General features: G+C 38.2%; 1 protein-coding gene across 2 annotated transcripts in view; it reads left to right on the top strand.

Annotated features, from left to right (window-relative positions):
- The window catches only part of MYO16 (myosin XVI), a 400031-nt gene extending 379540 nt beyond the window's left edge, over positions 1 to 20491 (top strand). For both annotated transcript variants that reach the window (XM_072849888.1, XM_072849887.1), the window contains exons 34-35: positions 4775 to 4866; positions 19635 to 20491. In XM_072849888.1, the coding sequence (XP_072705989.1) occupies positions 4775 to 4866; positions 19635 to 19868 (326 nt within the window). In that variant the 3' untranslated portion in view covers positions 19869 to 20491. The remainder of the gene's footprint in view (positions 1 to 4774; positions 4867 to 19634) is intronic.
- Positions 20492 to 22785: the final 2294 nt, after the last annotated feature.

Below are 22785 nucleotides of genomic sequence, written 5' to 3'. Positions count from 1 at the left end.
GTTACACAGTGCAACTATATAACCTACTTTCCACTGATAGAACTAAAGTCTAGATTCATACATTACTCATATGAGTTAATACAAAAGCAATTTCTTAAATAAGACTAGTCTTTTGCTGTCATGAATGAAATGTCAGCACCACTCCTCTGAAGCATCATGAAACTTAAAGTCACTTTGGTCATAAGAATAATCATTTTGACGAAGATGTTAATCTTACTTAGAACCTGATGAATTCTTTAGAAAACCATTACTAAGCAGCTAAAAAGCTGGCTGGCTCAGCTTCCAAACAGATTAATGCTGTGTTGCTTTCAGAAGCTGAGTTTAATTTCTGGCACCGCTGTTAGTTCAGAATTTTAATAGAAGTTGCTTTTTCATTTTATATAATGTAATCCTCTTCTTCTTTAGTTTATCTTTAATATTAGGAGTAACACCTTTCTACTGCTCTGTGTTATCAGACTGACTTCTCTGCCACAAATCTTCCACACCTACCAGAGTTTTTAGTCTGAAAGAAAGAGCTTTTTTGCTATTTCTTGTCCAAACACAAAAGAGTAATCAGAAAGCCTATAATAACCTTTTATGTTACAATGCTGAAAGCTGTGATCCTAAATCACCCAAAACAGCAGATCCTCTCGTGGGAGACACTCAAACACTGCGGGGTTTAATCTTTAAGTGAAATGTTTAAATATAACGACTATAATAAGTGACTGAAGTGACGTAACCTTTGGTTAGTGAAAGGGAGAAATTCCCCAGATATCTGACAGTTCTTTACCCCCAGTGGAGTCTGTTGTAGAGGTACTTACTCTGTGTAACCCAAGTGAAAATTAGACTAGGTATTGTATAGCTGAGACAGTGCTGTTGGACCAAAGGAGCATCGTGCTGCATCCTGCCTGATGGTCATACAGGCACGCACTTTGCACTGTCCTGTTCATCCGGCTCCGTTGGCACGCTGCTGTCCCTCAAAGGAAGCCTCTCTGGTTATTCCTCTTCTCTTCAGTTATAACTGAGGTCCACTGCTTGTGTGTGGAGATCCGTGTGAATGGACTCACTGTATAGTTTATGCTGATTGGCATAAGAGTAACTGTAAGAACCTGTCTGTTTCACCAAAAGCCCTATGCATTATTCAGGTAAGGGGATTAGTCTTGTCTAACTGTAGCTGTCGAGAAGGTAGCCATTCTGTCCAAGCAGGTCCCCTGTGGGCTACAGGCTGCTATATAGTCTCTTGAAACTTACCACCAGCTTTAAGCACATCAGGCAACAAGTCGCAGAATGGGAGAGGTGTCACAGCAGATAACCTGACAGAAAAGGGCCATGTCACCACGACATGGACTACATGCTGTTGAGCAGAGCCTTACATCTTGCCTTTCCTGGTGATGCCTCTTTCACACTGTAGCAGCCAATGTATCAAGTGGAGCTCATCAGTAGATCCAGCCTGTGTGAGAATGCATGGAAGAAGGTAGAAGGTTTGGGGAATTATGTGTGGCCGCAGTTGCAAAGACCCAGAAGCTCTGTGGTGTTGCTGTTGTTTTGCAGCTATGGATGCTGGAGGCCAGGAGGTACAGGGTCTCCAGTTCAGGGGTAGCAGAGCCTATGAGACTGGAGGTTCTCTGGAACCACAGAACCGCTTCTAGACGTCCAGTGATCTAGATCTCAATATGTGAGATGTGAGCTATTTATCTGAAGGATCTTAAGAGGAGTATCTGAGAACAGGGCAGAAATGGGAAATAGGAAGTATAGGAAGAAGATCATGGATTGAGTGTGGGATCTGCCTTTGAAGCAATATAAAAAAGGCATTACAGGGAGCAAGTGGGTAAAGGATTGGGTTTCTAGTTTGAATACACATATTGCTTGGGACGAGGCCGTATTCTTGATTATGTGAAAAAAATGGAATGTATTTCTTTCATTTAACTTCTCCAGTTAGAGATTATTGATTGAATCATATTCCTTGCTATCATTGCCACCACCACATATAATTGCAATAATAATGTTAGCAAGCATGATTTTGCCAAAAGGTTGCCAAAATAGACTTACTTTTGGTAACTTGAGAATAGTTGCAAGAAGGCCCAGTCCAGATGGTATAATTTGTGCTCCAGCCTGAACCCCTGGTTAACTTATGTTCTTGTAGTTCTGCCCCTGCTAAACTGATGCTTCCAACCTTGTGCTGAATTAAGCAAGGTCTTATTCAGTGCACAGCTGTGGTATCCTAATATTTACTTAGGTGTACGTAAAGGAAAACTCTCAGAATGTAATCAACTACTCCATTTATCTTTCCAAACTCCACCAGGCCTCTGCTTGCCGTGTCTGTGATGACGTGCTGTTGCTGTACATGGAAACTTTACTTATTTGATAAGACCTCTTATCAAAGTGCTTTTCATAGAAATAAACAGAAAATCATTGATAACCTTATTCTTAGCTCAAGGCTGCCATGGACAGTAGGGCCTAAAGTGTATGAATATAGTGAAAAAGCAATCTTTTTAAAAACATGCTGCTGGCCTAGGAAGGTATTTTCATTCATTTATGGTGGTCTAGAATCATGCAGATATTTTACATTATATCTTTTATTTGAATTAAATTAATAACACCTACTTTTAAAAGGCATTTTGCATTAAAATGTGGATAATTTTTTATTACTTTGTTTGAGATGTATCCAAACTGAATCCATGTGAATAAATTATTAGTTCAGGAAATTATTTGAAAAAAAAAGGATTTGTTTTGTGTTGACAAAAACTGGATTTTTGGAGGGAAATTTATTTCAAGCACTTCATTTGAGCAAAAATGTGTGATTTTGCTGAGGGAGAATTTTAAGTTGGAGAACAGGGAATTTAATATAGGTAAGAAAGGAATAGTGATAACTTCTTACATATATTTTACAAGCCCAGTATACTGGAGACCTTTAACATCAGACCTTGCCCCAGTACATACTTCATATATCATGGACCAGCCTCAAAAAAGTGGTAACTCCACCTCAAAACAACACATAGTTCAAATAACTGAGAGAACAGGTCAGGCTCCCTCTCTGCACCAGGCAGAAAAGGACTGAAATGCTGGATTCTCACAAGATTTGACCTGGCTCCTGAGCTGCAAGCAGGGGTTTCACCTTCTTCACTGCCTGTGTGTGTCCAGAGGAAGTCCAGATGTAGAAAAAGATCCATATTCATGAATACTTTACACAAGCTTTATTCAGAAGAACAAATAAAAAAAACCAGCTGTCCCTAGATACAAAGCTGTGGAGATGCACCATTATAAGGGCGAAACTAAAAGCAGGGTAGAGAGGCCAAAAAGGAATAAGGATCATTCCTTCTGTTTAAAATTCTTGTTCTATTACTCTTGCAAAGTCAGGTTATTTTATGGGATTATTCATGCAATTTATATTTTCATGAGTTAAATATTATATATCAGTAACGATGTAAGAGTTAATGCTCATTTATCAAAATAAAAAAATAAAAAAACCATTTTTGATACTGAAAATATGAGGTTGGAAGACAAGCATGTTTCACAGTGTGTTTCTATGCCAGTTTCGTGATTGAACAAGAAACTGAACATGAACATGAACCAGAACTATGTCTACTGCAGTACATAATCCCATGAGTAGTTTGTGATTCATTGAATTTGACCTTTGAATTGCTTCCATTATGATTCTGTGTATATTGTGTATAATATGCAAAGAGTGGGGCTCACCTCATTTTTTCTTATCTAAGAGTTACATATCTAGGCCCAGAATCACCTTACCTAGTTTTAGCCACACAAAAGGTAGATGCCTAGTCTAATCAAATACGTCAGATTAGATGTTATCCATTTCTAGTTAGTAAATCCCAGGTGATCTACTGAGAACAATTCAACTTGCATATCTCTTACCAGGATGAATCCTGTTCTCGTGGTGGCTGGCTCTGTTAACTAAAGAAATAGTGATATGCTGTTTATGGATGCCATAGTAGCATGAAAATTTGGAATACATGCTATACGAAGCACTACCGAAATTGCTGGATACCAGACCTACCACGGTGTCTGTGATTCTAGTTTGTGAGGGGCTTAATAACACCTGTCGTGGACTCACTGTGTTTCTGCTTCTGCCTTTGCTTCCCCTCGTCCGCCTTTCAGATCCTCTGTAGTGCTATGTGAATGGTCTTCCCACTCCGGCAGAAGTGATGGGGAAGCGCCGGCAGTGAACCTCGCTCTAGGATCACTGTGCAGAGGTGTTTGTTTCTCTTGACTACAGAGGGAGACTACCTGGCTCTTTTACACTGGATGACTGGTTTTTACACAGCTATATTTTGGGCAGCTAATTCCCACATGGAGAATGCACAATAAGTACAAGAATTACAAAAAACCTCTGTACTGAGGAGATGAAGTTGTAAGTCCTGGACCTACTATCAACTTCCCGTGTGACCTAGAGACATTAATTTGAGAGCAGACCGCAGGCTTGTTTTCCATTCCCTTTGCATTGCTTCTGTGATGAAAAGGAGCCAGGGGAAGAGGAGCCAGGGATTTCCGCATTGCAGGAGGAATCCCTGGCCAGTGTATAGGTAATGTGTTATTTGTAGGCTCTTTCAGTACAATTGCTCCTTCTATAAACCAGCATGCATACCTATAATGCTATTCATACTTGGTAAACAATAATTGTTCCAGTTTCAGTAAGCATGGAAATAGTAAATATCCAGAGAAATGTGTGATTTTTTTGTTCTTTTTTTAGTAAAACATGTCAAGGTCTTTTGAATCTCATGCTGAAATCAACCAATGCATAAATGTCAGATTATAAATTAGTATTGTTCTGCTTTAGGTTTACCAGAGGAAAATGAATATCCAAGACTGTCAGCCAGCACTACGGCAGGCTCATCGATTCAAAGACATAGGGAGAGCCACACTAGTCAGGTAAATATTTCATTGGCGGTCTACTAAACCAGTACGAGAAAAAAAATCATAGTAGCTGCATGTTGAAAGCTGTCTTGATTCAAATTTGTGTGTTGGCATTGAAAAATGCAGGCTTCTGTTACAGGATTCTATTGAGCTAAGGACAATAATTAATTTACTCTTAACTTTTTTTGCTGGGAGCTTAATCATCCTGAAAGGTTCTCATAGTAGAGTTCAAAGTTTATGAAACTTACCGTTGCTGGTTGTGAGGATGCTATTTTCAGGCAGGAAATATGTCTCTTCACCCTGAGAGGACCAAGATGTTATCTCTCTCAAGATATTCATTCGTACCAGAAAGAGTTGCATGATAATGAATCTCATAGGAATAAATGCATAATTATATCATCCTTTTGCATATAAAAGCAGTGAAGACTTTAAAAGCAGTCATCACTGTTTTTATACAAACATCAATACGCAAAAATTAAAATCAAAATATCTGTCAGTTAAAACAGCAACAGGTACTGAGGTAGTGTGAAGCTTGCACTTTGATTCTTTTAAAATTTCTCTGTAGTTAATGTCACTTTAACAACACAGAATTAAGTTTGAGTGCATTAAGTGAAAAAAAATTGTCATAATACATTTTCTTCATTCTTTTCTTCAGCATTTTGTATATAATGTGAAACACTTTACTTTCGAATTTACTTTACTTTACTTTCTAGCCAATTCAGGCATGAAAGCATTCAAGAAATTTTATTTTATTTCACTTAAATGACATTAGCGTACTGTCCTGTTGTCTTGGTGTCTTCAGTCCACTTTTCTAAAAGGGTAGTCCTGCATCATTTTTTTTATTTGAGATGACTGTAAGAATTTTACAGTAAAGCCAAATATTGTCCAAAGAGAAAATATGTTGGAGCTGAGAGGAATTGCCTCAACAGAAACCTCTCATTAACCAATGGTACATATTCCAAACTATTTTACCAGAAGTTAAGGGAAGTGCTTTATCACATTTAAAAGCTACTTGTTGTCTGCGGGGGACAGCTGACATTTCATTACAACAAAATACGGGCCCTAACCAAGTGAATGAATGTTTGGCCATTGACTCCAAGAGGAGTGGGATTCAACTTTCAACATCATATTCGGTCTTGAAAAACAATAGCTTTGAACTGAGTTAACCAACTACTTATTAGGCATGAGAGTGGCCAAAGAGCCCTCTCTAGTGAATGAAAAATCCAAGTCCCCAACACTGCTCCAGTTAGAAACCTCAGACAGTGAGACACTTTTGTCCTGGAGCACCTCACGCCTCTGCTGCTAAAATGCTTGCCTGGGATCAGGGAGAATCATGTTTAAATTACTACATCAGTGCAGTACATGGAGAGTTAAATGAACTGGGGTATAGGGGAGCCATTATCATCTTCTTATCTTTGCAAATGGAAACTGTATCCTTATGTGAAATTAGTCTGCAACATTTAAATGCTTTATTTTAGAAGCAAGTCTTTAACCATTTACAAACTTGTATTTTTGATTTTTCCAAAACTACTTGCCACAAGCTGAACACAATTTCAATTCAGTACTTTGAAATGTCACTTTTCAGTAAACAGATGTTTTGCCAAAGTGCTTCACAAATCTTTAAAATAGATTCCATGCCACGTACTCAGAATTACATGCAGGGACAATCCTTAAATGCAAGCTCAATAAGAACTGTGACAAGTTTAGAGAAGAAACCTGCAGTTCTGTGATTTTTGATACAATTGCCTTAATGAATAAACATCTTCCAAAATGGTGTTGCCAAAAGAAAAAGAAAAAAAATCTTCCTCCCACAAAATAAAAAAAAAATCTTAAAAAAAGTCTGCGCTCACAGGGCTGAGAATTCTTACTGTAAAAAGCATTCCTCACCATTTCCAAAGCATGGCATATATTTGAAAATGATTGGTTTAATTACAGTTGACATTTCTTAGCATGCTGCTGGTGACTCTAACAGCCTACAACCCTATCATAAAAGTCTTTGCCAGGCTTCACTGCAGTAACCGTATCACTTTAAAGTAATTCTTGCACAGAGGTATGAAATAGGACAGATTGTTTCACAGATCTGTGAAGGTACTGATTGACTAATTGTTTAGAGACAGAAACATAGACTGGGTCCTTGGATTTCTTGGCAGACACTCTGTCATTTCAGATAAAGGGAACTGGTTCATTAGCTTTCAGGGATTTCTAATATGTATGGGGTTTTTTAATATCTCCCTGCTACTTCCTTACTGAAGTGACAGGAGTGAATTTCATTTTTGTCACAGGATCTCAAGGCTACTGATCATCTCTAAAGTAAAGTCTGCTGAAAACAAACAAAAAGTTCACTGTTGGCCATAAATGCTACTTTTCTAGAGTAATGGTTACTTAAAAGTCAATTTTTATCAAAACGAAAAAAGACAAAAATTAAAAAAAAAAAGTTAAAATACTAACAAAACATTTCTCATTTGAAATTTATGGAATAAAATTCTACTTTCTTCTGCTAGAAAAAGGGGAAGAGTATTAAAAATAGAGTTTGAGTTTTTTCTCATCAGAAATGAAAGAACTTACATCAAAAGAAATGGAAGTCTTGCATGTTAAAAGAACAACAAAGTATGAGTTTTTTAAACTAGTACCTTTTCCTTCATATTGTTCTGTGGCTGTACAGTTGTAGATTTCCAAGTGATTATATCTATAGGTTGCAAGCAAGTACCACATAAAAACATAAAGAACCTAACATCTGATATAGCACTGTAGCATCATCTTCATCCTCAATGAAGATGAAAACTGAACCATGAATTTGGGGGTCAAACCAGTTATCAAGAAGTTTCATGTGCTTTAGTTTGTTCAGATAGTAGAACTTTAAGAAACTATTTGTTAGCAAAGAGCCACACATATTCTTTTCACCAACCCAGCACACCAGTTTCCACGTATTTTGTGCTTTCCTTGTAAACCAAAACATTCTAGTCGAGGAAATCTTCAGAATGTAAACTAGAAATCTACAGTAAAATGGTACTGCAAGAAACAATATCCTAATCTACCCTTACAAGAAAACCTACTTTGCTCTTAGCGACTGAGCCCACATATATCAGCTGCAAGGACTGGATCTAACTCAGCTTCTACAGAAAACCTTTTGGTACCTGTGCTGCGCCTCTTGCTCCCTGAACAGCAGAAAACTAGGAAAATTCCTTTTCCAAACTTGGTTTAAAATTACTGATTTAAAATTATTTAAATGCTTATTGTTTCAAATTGCTTCAGTGATTTGTTTAAACAGTTTGGGATTTCCAAATATGCCTGGATCTGTAGTCTTGAATTCTTATCCCATAATTTCCTTCCAGAGGCAAAGAAATGACCAAAATGGAAGAGATGTTTCTTCTGATCGTTTGAGCCATAATCTTGCTTAGATAGAAAATTCTGTTATGGCTAAGAGTCATTCCTATTCAGTCCTCTCCAGAAAGTGATCCCAAAGCATACTGGAGACTCCATAAGTGTTTAAATTGCTTAGCAGGGTCTAAAACCCAAAACCTCCTCTAAAATAAAAAAGCTTTATAAAATATTATCGCTGTGCTCTTTTTCTTTTACATGAAGCATTTCTCAGTTCCTTAGCCAGTCCAATGGGCTCTCTTCTCCAGACTGCATTTATTGCTTCCTCTGTTCTCGATAGCTCCTGTGAGTGTGTATCTTTAAAAGATAGAGCATAAAGACTGTTGAAATATGTAAGTTCTTTGGAACGTCAGCAACAGCAGCAAGATGAAATAGAGTCAACAAAAGCAAGACTGTATCTTTGGCACCTCACACAAAAAGTAAGTGGCCCTGTCGTCTTCTTTTTCACAGATCCAGGACTGTAGTTTTTTTATTTTTGGTTAAAATATTTTAAAGTTGTTATTAACATACACTACGAAGTGGGATGTGGTGTGAGAAAGATACAGTGGAATGAAGAAAAGCAGGCCAGCTAAAAGACTCCTTGTTTCTTATGTGGGCAGCAAGAAGCAACGTGGTCTGTCTGTAATGGGATGAGATGGACAACCTGGAGATAATGAACAGATGGGAAGTGAGGGGCAGATTAAAGACTAGAGTGATAATAAGCGGGGGGGGGGGGGGTGGGAGTGGGGAGTAAAACAGGCACCAGAAAAAGGATGATTCACAGAAGTAAGGTTGGAGGAAGAATAAAATGATTGAGGGACAAGGTAAATAATAAAATGGAATAGGGGATTTAGAAAGAGGAAAGAAGGAAGAGCCAGAGAGAAGGAAAAAAAACAGAGAAGTGAGAAAAACAACCAAAAGGAAGATAAGAAAAACAGGAGGGAAAGAACCAAGGACAGAGCACAGGGTGGTGCAGTAAAAAGAGAGAGGGACTAAGAAGTAAAAAAGTAGAAAGTCTATGTGATGTTCCACATACGATATTCATCTTCATACACATATCAGTGTGATCTTTTATGTTCCATAAAATAAAAATAATTGTAATAATCCACCTACATTTATAGGGTTGCTTTCTGTGCAAGTTAGTTCGCAACCATAGTTTCCTGAAGATTCAGCCATCAGAGAAGAAGGGTAGAAAATTTCCCATTAAAAGGTGCAAAGCCTCTTCGTGCAGTTTAGCTTTCTAATGGCTGAATGTTGGCTTATTTGTAATCAGGTGATGTCACATGCATCCAGCATCGTATGGAAATACTCCCAGAACAAGACACAAATAAGCAAGCAGCTTGCCATCCTAGTAGGTTAAGTAATATCAGACATACAATACACCTTGGTGTAAGATTTTGGTTACCCACTTCTGAATCGTGTTTCATCTGTCATGTGCTCAAAGAGGTAAGATAAAAAATGATGGTTATTTTTTCACTTATTGTTATATTAAAAAAATCTGCAGTCTTATCTCTTCTATTTTGTTTAAACCCCATAGTGCAGGTTGGCAGATTGCAGTAATATAGGAGCCAACAGCTGACAATGAAAAATTGGAAATGTCTTTTCATATTCGTGAAGAATGTATTTATTGTTTCATTATAGCTTAAGCCATAGTTCTTATTTCATGAAATCTCATTGCTTCCAGCAGTCTCTTCCTTCAGAAAGAGCTGCATATTCATTATAGTTTCAAGGGCCTTCTTTGTTCCTACTTGATATAATATTTGTTGCAAATCACTTCTTCTGTTCAAAAGTTAAAAAAAAATGAATAGTCAAGAATGCAATGGTGTTGCTACCCCCCGCCCATTATCACAGTTCTAAACACTGGGCTCTAACATTCATTATTAATGTCTGTCATGTTTGCCTATTAGCTGGAAGCAATCTTTGATCATCTTTGAAGCAAAACGTGGCAATCAAACAAGTCTGGTGTAATAAAAAAATCACTAACGCCTTTGTAAACACGTAACATCCAAGAGAGGACATAGAATATTATATATTTATCATTGATCTGAATCAGTATATCCCCTGAATTGCATTTTGTTTATTGTTTTGACAGTAATGTCAAAGAATTCTCTTTGTAATGTCACCTACAGACAAAAATCAGGTCTTATAACACAGTGCAGCTTTATTTTTAGAAGACTTACAGTCAAAACCATGTGCCTTATAGATTAAATAGTATGAGGTAACGCATAGTATAAATTCATCAGTAGGTACAATATCTTCTGTTTCTGTATCAAGGGCTTATGGAGGGCTGATGTTCCTCTCAGCAAGTATGCCCCAGGTCTGACTGCTACAACCTCCAAAAGGGAAAGTGCAGATTCTCCTCTTTGAACCAGTAGATGCCACAGTCAACTCCCTACACATCTGAGGCCCCTTTTCTGTCTCTGCTGCTTCATCCTCATTGCATTTTCCCCTGGTAGAAGGCTGTGATTGTTGAGGAGAGAGAAGGGAACAAAACCTCCTGAGCATCCCTGTGCCCTCCCTAAGCTCAGGTGTTTGGCTAAAGTGTGTAGTTATTCCCCTTGGGCTGCCACAATGGCCAATGGGTCACCTTAAAAGGCTGCTTCAAATCTGAGTTCAATGGGAGCGTGGTCCACTACCCCACTGACAGCACCTGTGGAGAGTGACTTCACTTCTGACTCAGTCATAAGTGCCTGGTGCGAGAGAGAATAAACTGGTCCCTCTGCCCTTCATTCTCTTGCTGTCTCACACTGCCACATACATGTAGATCAGCAGAGATTTAGACTGCTAACAGACCATAAGTTAAGTGATGTTTGCCTCTAATGTTGTTTGACCATAAGTGTAGTGTTTTCGTACAAGAAAGGATGATACGCAACATTAGCAAATATGAGTTGATGACTGGTTTTGTAATTGCTTCAAAAGCATTGTGGCAAACCTAGTCTCTAACTGATCAGGTAAAATATCTCCATTAATACCACACAGCAGAAGTGATCAATTAAGTAGCAACATGGTTCAGTTTTTCACTTTTTTTTTTTTTGTTAGCTTATGTACAAAGTGGTATCAGAATTGTTAGGTTAGCTGTTCTGAAGACCTCTATGAGGTCTGAAGACCTCTATGAGGTCAAACCTCAAATGATTTGTTTTCAGAACTCATCTTGAGAATGGCACAGTTGCTGTCCTGAACATAACCTTTTTCTCACACATCAGAGGTGAGTTAGGAGGATGCTCTGAAGGTTTTAAAGAGCATTGTGTAGTCAGATTATATGGAAAGAGAAATATTACCTTAGAGAAAAACACAGTATGTTTCAATATTTGTTGATGTTTTAGTCAATCTGGGAAGGTGTCATTTTGTAGATGGTATCAGAAATCTAGAGTTGAAAGAAACTCAACGAAAACAAATAGTAATAAATAAATAATTGAAACCCACAAGATCCAAATAAGTAAATAAAATACACCCCTGTTTTGAATGTATAGGCTTGTCCAACTGTATTCCCAGCTCAGGTGATCAGAGTGCCTGACGTGCTGTCATATATTATTGAACATTGCCTACCTTGTTCTAATACTTTCTGCCAGATTACACATTACAGCTGTACTCAGGATTTGTGTCCTGATTTTATTTTTCAAAGATATAATATCTGTGTTTGATTGCTGAAATACCTCTGAGCTGTATGGAAGATGACTAACCTAATTAACTGAGAATATTGTGGTCCCAGGCATGTTACTACTTCACTGAGGGAAAGGTACAAAAGTAAGGAAGACCAAGCCCTGCTTTTGCAACTAAAATGTATTCCTGCAAAAAATAAAAAAAAAAATCACCCAAACCCAACACCGCCCCTCCAAAAAAAAAAAAAACCAAACCAAAAAACCCCAAGAGTATGAGAGAAAAATCAGGCAACTTACACCAGAATTAAAATTGCGGTCAGATGAAGAATATAAAATCTTCTGTCTGAGGCACACCAAAGGTGAGTGCAGCCCAGGAGTCTCTTTCTGCAAAAATGAGAAGGCGCTGCTGCCTCGGGCAAACAGAGAGGTACAGGGTGCCTCTTTTACCGGTGTAATCTCTCCGTTTCCAGCGGTCTGTGAGGAAGGGCCTTCTGGAGGCAGAGTTCATTTTGTAGCTAGTAATCCCTAGTGGGCTTTCCTTTCATGAATTTTTCCGGAAAATCCTTTCAGAAAGCCAAACCAAGGCAAACAGTGGAATTAATTTTTTTAGGATGAAGCTTGAGAGTTTTGCAAATGCCATGTGATAGCAGAGGGCTGGACTGGGCAATCAAAGACGCCTGTGCCTGCATGGTCTCTGACACCAGAATATCCTGCTTCCAGCATCGCCCCACAACTGATGTTTGGAAGAAAATTAAATCTGTCCCTCAAAAAATCCGTCTAGCTGAAAAATGCTTGTCGGAAAGGAAAGCATTTCTTCCTGACTCTTGTGGTGATCCAATTTTGTTCAGAAATGTAGTCCCTTTTTAGTTTTATTTTAAATACAAAGTTACTTTTACAATTACCCCTAATTTTTAAATATCAGCAAAGTTATAACTTCCTTTGGTATGTCAGCTATATAACACCTGTTCTAAAGGTAGTTTATTCTTTTGATGTAATAAGAAATTTTAACTGAGAGAGAAAAACTATTTTCTTGTTTAGAACAAAGCAAATGCAATATACATATCAGTTATGGATCTCATGTTTAACACTATTTAAGCTGGCATACTTCCTCCAGAGCAATTCCAGATTTGCACCAGACAGAGCACCTGTCGTCTTTGCCATTTTCTCCTTTCCAACAAACCCATTTGCCATCCATTTGGAGGTTTTATTTTTGGAGATTGTGAGGTTGCTCCAACACAAAGAAAAATAATCAGCAGTTTAAAAGAATGATTAACTCAAATCACTTTATTGTTGCATATCACATATCAAGTTATTACATCCAGTGGGTCTGCATTTGCAAAAAAATGCATGTCCCAGCATTCGCAAGGCAATCACATGAATCAGCTTGGATCCCAGTGGTACATTTGTATTTGAAGATTTTTAATTGGAATTTAGAAGCATGTAAACTCATTTATCATAGCTGCTCTGTACTCCCTGCTGGGGTCTTACGTGGCCAATGCAGGTTTCCCAATCAAACACAAATTTACATACTGATTTGATTTATGTTGAATGCTTGCCTAGGCTTCTTAACACACCCTTGGTTTACTATGTGCTTTCCCCTTGTATCTTTAAATGAGTATTTCATTGGTAAATAGCATGTAGGCTGACAGATTTTTTTCTTGATTCAAGAATTGGTGGTAAAGCGATCCTGATTTATGCTTTTTTGGAATATAGAAAAAACTAGACATATCTGTTTGAAGCTGAAGGGTCAGGATTTTTTGAAAGGTTGCAGTGTGCCTGTCCTGTAGTTTGGAAAAAAGATGTGACGTGCATGTTTGGAAGCAGTCAGTGTAGGGGCTTATCAGATGCAAAAAGAAAATAGAGAAAGATGAAGCCATTAAAACGAGTTATAAACATTTTTGTGAGAGAGATGCGTGCCTGTCACAGGTTGAATCAAAATGTGTTGGTCTTGCTAATAATCGCATACAGTAAGAATTATTTCCAGGATTACTGAATGAAATTGTGTCTTTAATTTTGAAATGAGATGTGAGAACATCCTGATCACTTCTGTCTTTAAAACTGATGATCCGCAGGAGACCCTGCTTTTGAGAGCTCTAATAAAGATAACTGTGAGTCAGCTATTGACGGAAATTTGTTCTGCTTACATTTTTAGGCAGCCTACAAACTGGAAAAGATTAAAAACATGGGTTTCGTCAAGGCACTTCCATTTCTAAGATAATTATAATAATTTATCATCAACATTTTACATTTATTGCATAATTCACTTTAGATCCTGATCAAATTTTAGAAAGGTAAAATCATTGCTGTTCTATACTCAATCTCTCCATGGATTCCATGATGGGACCTCAACTTTACTAATAATTTAAAACACTAATGGAAGAGAAACATAATAATGCTGTAATAATTAATTGTGAGCATCTACTGACACTTAGTTTAAAGCACCAACATTGACAAATCTATTAAAGAAAATAATTGGCAATATTTCTCCAAAGGGAAAATACGGACTACCTACTTCATGCAAATGTCTCAGGAGCACAGGTTTATATGCTATACATGTCCTTAAATTGTGTTGTGATTTAAAAATGTGTTTTCTGTTGTGCTTATAGGTCTATATTCAAGAATTTTTACAAAAGCTTACAGGAGCAACTAAAAACAGAACTGTAACAAAACATGCAGAGCTACATTTTGTGCAAAGAAAATTATTTGTATGTTTTAACATCCAAGAATGTAATTAAATACTTCTTTTAATTTTCTGGTGAACAGTAGTAGAAAAATCAATGCAACCACAAATGACCACAAAGAAAACTACAGTACAATACACATATTTTTGAAAAAGTAAACTCTACATTTGGTCAGGGAGAGAGCAAAATGAGGTGAAATACTCAAAAGAATCTACTAATGCAAATAAATAAATCTCTGTTTGGCAGACAGTTTAATGAGTCCTTTAGCCATAGCTTGATGATTAAGACTGTGTTGCATTTGACACACAAACAGACAATATAAGCTCTTTGTTCCTTCTGAATGTTACAAAATGTCCTCTGTAAAATTATAGCATTTGATCTTTTAATGCAGAATGAATTTCCTGAGATTCTAGAGCCAAATCTCTAAATAACTCAAATTAAAGTTAATTTTAAATGGACCTGTTAATCTTTTTATCTGGCATACTTTTTGTCACAAATGATTTAAAATTGTGAAACCTTCAACTTTCCATAATTAAAAACTCACTGAATTTTTTAACTAGCCTAAGAAATAAGACTATAATTAAAATGATTTATTAACTTGCCTTATAGCAACTCATCTTGATGCTAAGACAAAGTTGAAATCCAGTATGTCTGCTTTAGGCCGTAAAGTGAAATTTAGGTAGAATTTAGAAGCCTAAATCCAGAAGGCAATTCAGGGGCTCATTCTCCAATGACTATGCAATACTTAAATGGGTATAACTCAGTAGGCAAAATCGTGCTCTAAGATTTTCATGGTTGCCAGCATACAACCAAAGTGCCCTGCCTCCACTGTCTGTTGTGTGCTAAAACCACAAGGGACACACTCTGAAGGATTTGCTTTAGCATACTTATCACACATGGACAGCACAAAGCACAGGAGCCAAAGTCTTTCTTCCTTGCACTCAGAGTCCACCTCTTGTAGTCGCAGTGTCCTCTCAGCATGTGGGAACTCAGTCTCTTCGTTAACCCGAGAGAAGTCAAATCCACATCTTCTAATTTCCTAATATGCTCTAACCACTAGATAATTCTGAAAGTCCTTCCATGCATGTCCTGATGGAACCGAGCCATTGGTGCTCTGTCACCAACCAAAATCCCTAGTGCTAGGAGGAGAGCACTTGCTTCTGCAGTCTGATAGTTTGGGCTGTGCAGTGGGAGGAACGAATGCAGGGATTTCTTCCCTGGGCTGCTCATTACAAATTTATTCTGTTTATCTTGCCATATTTTGCAGTGGAAAGTATGGATCTTGTTTAACTGCTTCAATCCATTGCAGTTTCCAATGAATAGCTTTGGTAACTCCACATGCTCTTCTCTTGTGCGTCACTGTCTTTGACACTTCAGCTTTCCTTGTTTGCTCAGTAAGGGCTCTGGATACCAAACACAGAGATGGTGTTTCCACCAGATGGCAGGGCTGTTAAATGCTAGGTATTCAAATGCTATATGTTTTTGTGGGTCTAGCCCAAATGCTATGTTACCCATGTCTGATTGACCATTGACTTTGAGTAGAAAAATCCTGGTCTACAGTTGGTATAATCTCTACCCTTAATGGTTGAAGTTATTTGTTCAGTGTTCATTGAAAAGATCAGTAGTCTTAAAGTAATTATTTCCTACACACCTCATTCACCGTTCACAAAATACCTGTTCGGGATATAGAATAATAATTAAGAAACATAGCTTGCTGTTTTACATTGTGCTTCATGTAAAATTATTCAGCAAACCATTTCTATAATGAATATGTATAATAAATCTTTAGCTTGTCACAGGTCTAATCATGAATGGAAAAGAGAAAAGATATCATGTTATTCAAATAGATCTAATTAAATTAATTGATTCATTTAAAGCTCTGTCATTTCTTGTGCATTTTCCCCCATTTCCATCGCATGTCCTTCATCCAGGTTGAAAGATAAACTTTTTCTAGCTTACTTACCAGATCAATCTCATAATGGATAAAAATTTGAGATATTTTTTCCATCCTTGTTTAAAATATACAATAAAAGATGTACACTTATTTGTAGACTGGACCAACATTTGTCCACTATACACTGGAAAACGAGCTCTATAGTGAAACTGCTGACCCAACATTAATTTACAGCTTGCATAAGCAGGGTTGGGATAATAAAGCTTCTTCAGTGCCTATAAGCTATAAATAGGATGCATTTGTCAATTGCCTTGCCCAGGCAAATTGTACTCGCTTTTCGCCCTGCACCTGTGTGCCTTGATGTTTCTTAGAATAGCAGTGGTGCTGTCTCTATTCAAATACTTTGTCCATCTTTCAAAACTGAAAATTCCTCCGTACTTCATTAGAGTCACGCTATCAAACTTTTGTCACCTGAGCACATCCAATAACACTGAGTTTCAAAATATCTGTTTTCTTATAAGTATACTTATCTACCAGTGTTCAGGCATGTCTCTGATTATTTATCTCTGAAACTCATATGAAACTCTTGCAATGTCAGGCTAACACAGCTTGCTTTTTGTATGTTCCAGCACCTCTCTGAGAAGCATGCCTCATACAGGTTCATGAAATGCCTAAAATTTAGATGCAAATAAGGTGTCTAAATTGGGAAGACTGGATTCCAATCTACCTGTTTTCTAAACTGGGTTACGCCCATAATTTAAACTCACAAAAACTATAGAAATTGGCCACAGTAAGCCACAGTGCCTCCCAAACTATACACCTGTTCTATAGGATAAAACTTCCTGACCTGTCTTTCTTGATAAATTGTTTCCAATAACAAACTTTTCATTTATCTTCTAATCTTTCCTACCCACACTGAAAAAAAAAAAAAGAAAAAAAAAGGTAATGTGTTTTGGTACACAAGAAGTGTCTGATATGCCTCTAACAATGTCTGTGGAACATTTCATTTTCCTTTGAGTCGCTGAGATGCCCTGTTGCATTTTGTGTAAACGTAAAAGCAAAGAGGTTTTTGATTTCATAGTGGTATGCAATTGGGATGGCACCAAAATGTACTTTAATGAAGTCTTTCAAACACTTTCCATCTTTCTTCTTTTTTCTTAAAAATGCAGAATTTACAACTGTAGTTGAAATTATAATACCTTTTATTAAGACATTATATAGGTTAATACATTTCTCTTCGAAGTATCAACCAACCAGAAATTAAGCAGATTCCCCATCAATCTTCAGGCATCTCCCTGTAAAGGCTCATTCCTTCTCTGACAGCACGTGTAAAGGTCTGACTTGCTCAGGACACATTTGAAGCAGCAGTGTAAAGCCTGTGTAAGCCTCTGTACCCAGGTACCTGCTATTCATGAAGGAACAGCAGGAGCCACAGGCAATAGCAAAGTCTTCTACCCCTGGAACCTCCTTGTCCATCAGTGACAAAAATGCCCTTCATGTGACTCAGCCCTCCTTGCAACTGGAACCGACCACATGTGTAGTGTCTCCTGAGCATTTAAGGGCACTGCACATCAGTTCCTTTATTATGGTAACTAACATGCAGCCATCTCTCATTATGATAAGGAGTATAAATGCAACCTTGACAAGAATAGCCATACTTCTCACGTGAGCCCATTGTGTGAGCTGAAGTATGGGCATTTTAGTAATGTCATAGGTGCCTCTTATAGGTGCCCCTGTGGGGTCCTTAAGAAAGAAGGTAGCAGGGTAAGGGCCATGGGCCATTAGCTGTTATGGTGGGTTTGGTTAATGTTCCCTAGATAGGCCCTTTCTGCTACAGAATACCCCCCGGCGAATAGCTCTTAGTACCTGCTCTAGGGGCTGCTGTGCTGCATAGATGCTAAGCAGGTCTTAAAGGATGGTGAGGTGGACTTCATAGCTTCGTGGACTTGTGCTGTCATGAGGGCTTCAAACTGACTTGAACAAAATAAATAATCATTGGAACAGAAAAGTTAAATGGGAGGGGACATTTTCTTTTAGGTGAATTATGAATCTAGTACAGAACTGTTTGGCTACTTCAAGATGAATTTATAAATAGTTTCAGGCCAACTGAAACTACATTTTAAGTTGTCAGTGTATTCTCTGGAGGACGACAAGGACCAGCCCCTGGTTCTAAGGATAACACCTGTCTGTGACAAGTAGCATTACTAATTCTAAGCAGCAAAACTTCAAAGGGTTATAGCTTCTTCGTTATGGCTATTTGGGTATTTCCATTTAGGGGCAAAACCTTGCTACTCCTGCAGCTGCTATTTGCTCTGTGTAAAGGAGTATTTTGTGAGTATAACAGTATTATATGGCAACAGTTTTAAGACCAACTTATTAGAAATATGGACTACTCATCACTGCAGGCAGTCTGGTTTGTGTGTCTCAGAGGATTGTGTTCATGTACCCTTTGTTGACATAGGGGAGTTTTCTCCATTTGTTTCATTTTTGACACCTGCTTCGTACAACTTCAGGTCTGTGACTTTCAGACATGAGATTGAAATAAGGCAATTCTAAATCATTAATTGTCTTTATTTTCAGTGTAAAGAATGATAAATGGGGAGTGGGGGCAGCTAGTTAAGCACAAAGTTTTAAACCCTTTTGGAGGACAAGGTTGCTTCAAATTATTAAAAGGGTTGTTTGATCTGTTTTCTTTCATCTGTAGTACAAATGAGAGCAGCTTTCCCTCAGCAAAAGTGTAGAACTTGAGTGCTTACCCACATGCATCTGTTTATTTCTTTAATTGTAAATATTAGAATGGGAGCACTCACAGCCACTCACTGTCTAACATGGCCAAGCCAGGGCACACTGTAGCAGTCTCAGGATTTCTGTTCATCATCCTACTAGAATGTGTGGATAAGCTTATAATGCTCCATGGTGCCCTTTGCAAATAATGGATGGAGAGGAGAAGGTGGTTCCCTCCTTGCATGGGGCTTGGCAATATAAAACATCTCTCATGAGCTTAAGGGAAGGTTATATTGCTGAAAGTCATTATTGTTTATACATTGACATGATACATGTCACTGAGCTCTCTACAAAGGAGATAAGAAAACGGGACCGGAATCTGCCTTGCCCACGGGTTTACATCCATTACAAAAGAAGCAGAGGATCCTGCGTGAAGTATCATTCAACGTGGACATTGCAGTTTTACACTGCCAAGAGAATTAACTTTATCCACCTTTTTTATTATTATTATTTGCTTCTCATTAACAGGTTATTCATCAGCTTAGACTTTCAGAGAATGAGAGTGTGGCTCTGCAAGAGCTTCTAGATTGGAGGAGAAAGCTGTGTGAAGAGAGAGAAGACTGGCAGCAAATCTTGCACAACACTGAGCAAAGAATCACAGCCCCACCTCCACCCCCTTGTAAAAAGCCAACGCTGCTGAAGAAGGTAGAAGATACCTCCTGCAACAGACTCTCTTCAGGCATATGGGATACCACCATGTGATTCAGATGTGTGTGTTTGCAGACTGTTAGGAATGAAACCATCTAATGACTTCAATCTGCAAAATCAGCAAGTTTCCTTCCCTTCACAAAGCGTGCAGGGTTTTTTTATAAGCACTCATTCAAGAGCACAGGATGGAGGAGCTATTTAGATCTGTCGTGTGTGTGTGTACATGTGTGTGTTTGTTCTTTTCATATATATACACATATACATACATGCGTGCATCTGTGAGTATATATATGTATGCGTGTGTATATATATGGAGACAAACTGCACTATAAGTACTTAGTTTAAAAGTACAAGACGGTCACTTAGAGTTCTCCCGTGGACAATGAAGAAACTATGTTAAGCAAATTATGATGGAGAGAAGTGACTGACAGGCATTTTAGAGAGATCAGGAAAGTCTGTGTGCACACTGTACAGCTGTTTTATATAGTACAAAAATATGATGTTTCTTGTTCCCTAATGAATGGTTTTATTATATTACATGTATACATATATATATTTCTTTGTAGATGTCTGTGTTCTATTGGCGTTGCAAACCTGAAGATTATTTACATGTTTATTACTGGTGTTTTATAACTTTATGCAATTGGTGCTGTTGTTCTTTCTTCAAAATACAGGTAATAAATTCAGTACTCGCATTTTTCTTTCATAGTTTATCTTTAACAACATACCAAACAGTTTCAACACTGTGTTGTTTTTTCAGAACTGGCAATATCCTTTCTAAAATCCAATCCTGAAATTCTTGCAAAGCTCCTATATTGCAGGTGTGATTTTATGCTGTTCACAGTCATGAATTAGAGAGCATGACTTCTTTTCAGTGGACCCGTGTTTCTGAAAGTGTGAACTGTGAATTCTGCAGTTAAATCTCAAATCTTATTTCATCCTGGGTTATGTAAAATAATGAGGCACTCATTTAGATTGTAAGTATGGTTTGAAATTCATACCTGATTATGCATAAGGTCAGGTGTCAGTGGAAAGATACATAATGGTAATGAGGTATGAAAATAGGGCTGTGATTTACTGTTACAAGCCAGAAGGCTTTATGGAGATGGGCATATCAAAGGATCATGTCCTTATGGTGGTACAGTGATGCATTTATACCTCGAATTTCGTGTAATGAAATGGTTTCAGAAATCAGAGCATTCTAGTTGGCGAACATGAGTTCTGAGCAGTAATGTTAATTTATGAAAAACATGCTGCTGGAAACTTGTTAGCTACTGCTCAGCAGTCTTTGAAATACTGCTTTGCCACTAAAAGGTGTAATTTATATGTATACACAGGTATTTTGTCAGGGGCTGCTTATTTTAAGTTCTTGGCGTATGTAGAGCCAGTGTGAAACACTCTTCTTGGCTGTTTGCCCCATTCCTATTGGGATCCAGGAAAAAGTGCTTGTAATTTTGCAAGTGGATGTAAAACTAATATTTTCAAATGTAAGCTAGGTTTAAAAAAGTGAGCTCACCCTTGGTTGGAAGTTGTTGGGAAAGGAAAAAAACCTGCTTAGAGATGTAGGTTTTTCCATCATGTTTGACAGAAGCTTCAAGCAGGCTGAATAGCAAAAAGCAATCACAAGCTTGTTTGTTTGTTTTTACAGGGAAGCAGCAAAACTCAGATTGTTCCCATGAGTATCATCAAGCTGTAGGCAGTATTAAGCACCTTCTCTTGCTGGAGATTAAAATAGACATTTTGAGTGGACAAGGAAGGGGAGACACCAGGTTAGCTCAGAATTTTACCTTGTTACCACTGTTAGCTTCACAGAAGTCCTCTCTGTAAGATTACCCATTTCTATGTCGTGGAGAAGCAGGGACTCTAGACTCTGAATCTTACCTTCAGCTGCTGTAAATGGCCATAGATTATGATTTACCCAGGAGGGGGCAGATGACCACTGTGAGGTTATGCAGAAAAGAACTCTCACCCACTAAACAATTACATCAGAACAAGGCTTTGCCTGGAAGAATTGAGTTTTCTGCCTCGTCGCTCAGATAACCAGGAACACACAGAGATCCCCGTGCGAGAGCGAAATGAAATGGCTCCAGAAGTGGATGCAAGAGAGATAATTAACCTGACCTTGCAACCACATTGCTTCCAGGGTGCAAGCTGCTATCCCTACACGGCACAGCATCGCTATACACAGCCATCAACAACATCTGCCCAGTTAGCTCAGCCATCCTGAACACCTCACTGCACTGAGACATGCAGACATGCCCTCAGGCTTATCACTTCTCAAACGGGCCTGCCAAATAGCCGTCTCATAAACTCTATCATATTGCTAATTCTTATGCCCGCTAGCTGGCTTGGCGACTGGTAGCAATCGATCCACAGCAGCCTGGAGGTTTAGGGCAAGCTGTAAAAACTGACTGCAAAGCCAGTTTAGATAATGCCAGGATCTCTGCTGCAGCAATGAGCGTGCTACCAGTCACCGAGCTAGCTACTTGTAAGGTGAGCTTGTGTAGCTCCAGACAACGCTGTTGTCATTGCGGCACTTGGAATGCGGGAGTACCCAGAGGGGAGAGAATACATTTGGCAAGTGGAGTTTAAAATGGGAAATAGTATAAATGCACATTATACTATTTGCAATCCTTACCAAAAGTCGTCTTAAGAGCATTGATCAGCCTCAGCTGCAGGAGCTCAAATGGGGTCTAAGGAACCTTTTTGCTACTCTTTCAAAGTCTGCATTGCGCCCTATTACAGCAGTGTGAACCAAGTGTGGAATAAAACGGTGTGTAGATCTTCCGGCAGTTTCATCGATACAGTTACATGGGAGAAGCCAGTACAAACCTGATTCAGGCAATCTGATTCTCCAGACAAAGGGCAAAGCAGATTATTCCCCCCTGTGCAGAAGGTCTTTGTTCTATTTTTTGCAAACTTGGGTAAGGCATATATTTTCTGGGGCTCTTCCTTAAAGCATGTCACCAGA

The sequence above is a fragment of the Ciconia boyciana genome, chromosome 1, assembly GCF_034638445.1.
Source record: "Ciconia boyciana chromosome 1, ASM3463844v1, whole genome shotgun sequence".
NCBI classification, from domain to species: Eukaryota; Metazoa; Chordata; class Aves; order Ciconiiformes; family Ciconiidae; genus Ciconia; species Ciconia boyciana.
The sequence above is the reverse complement of the archived record's forward strand: the minus strand, read 5'-3'. Positions and strand labels throughout refer to the sequence as shown.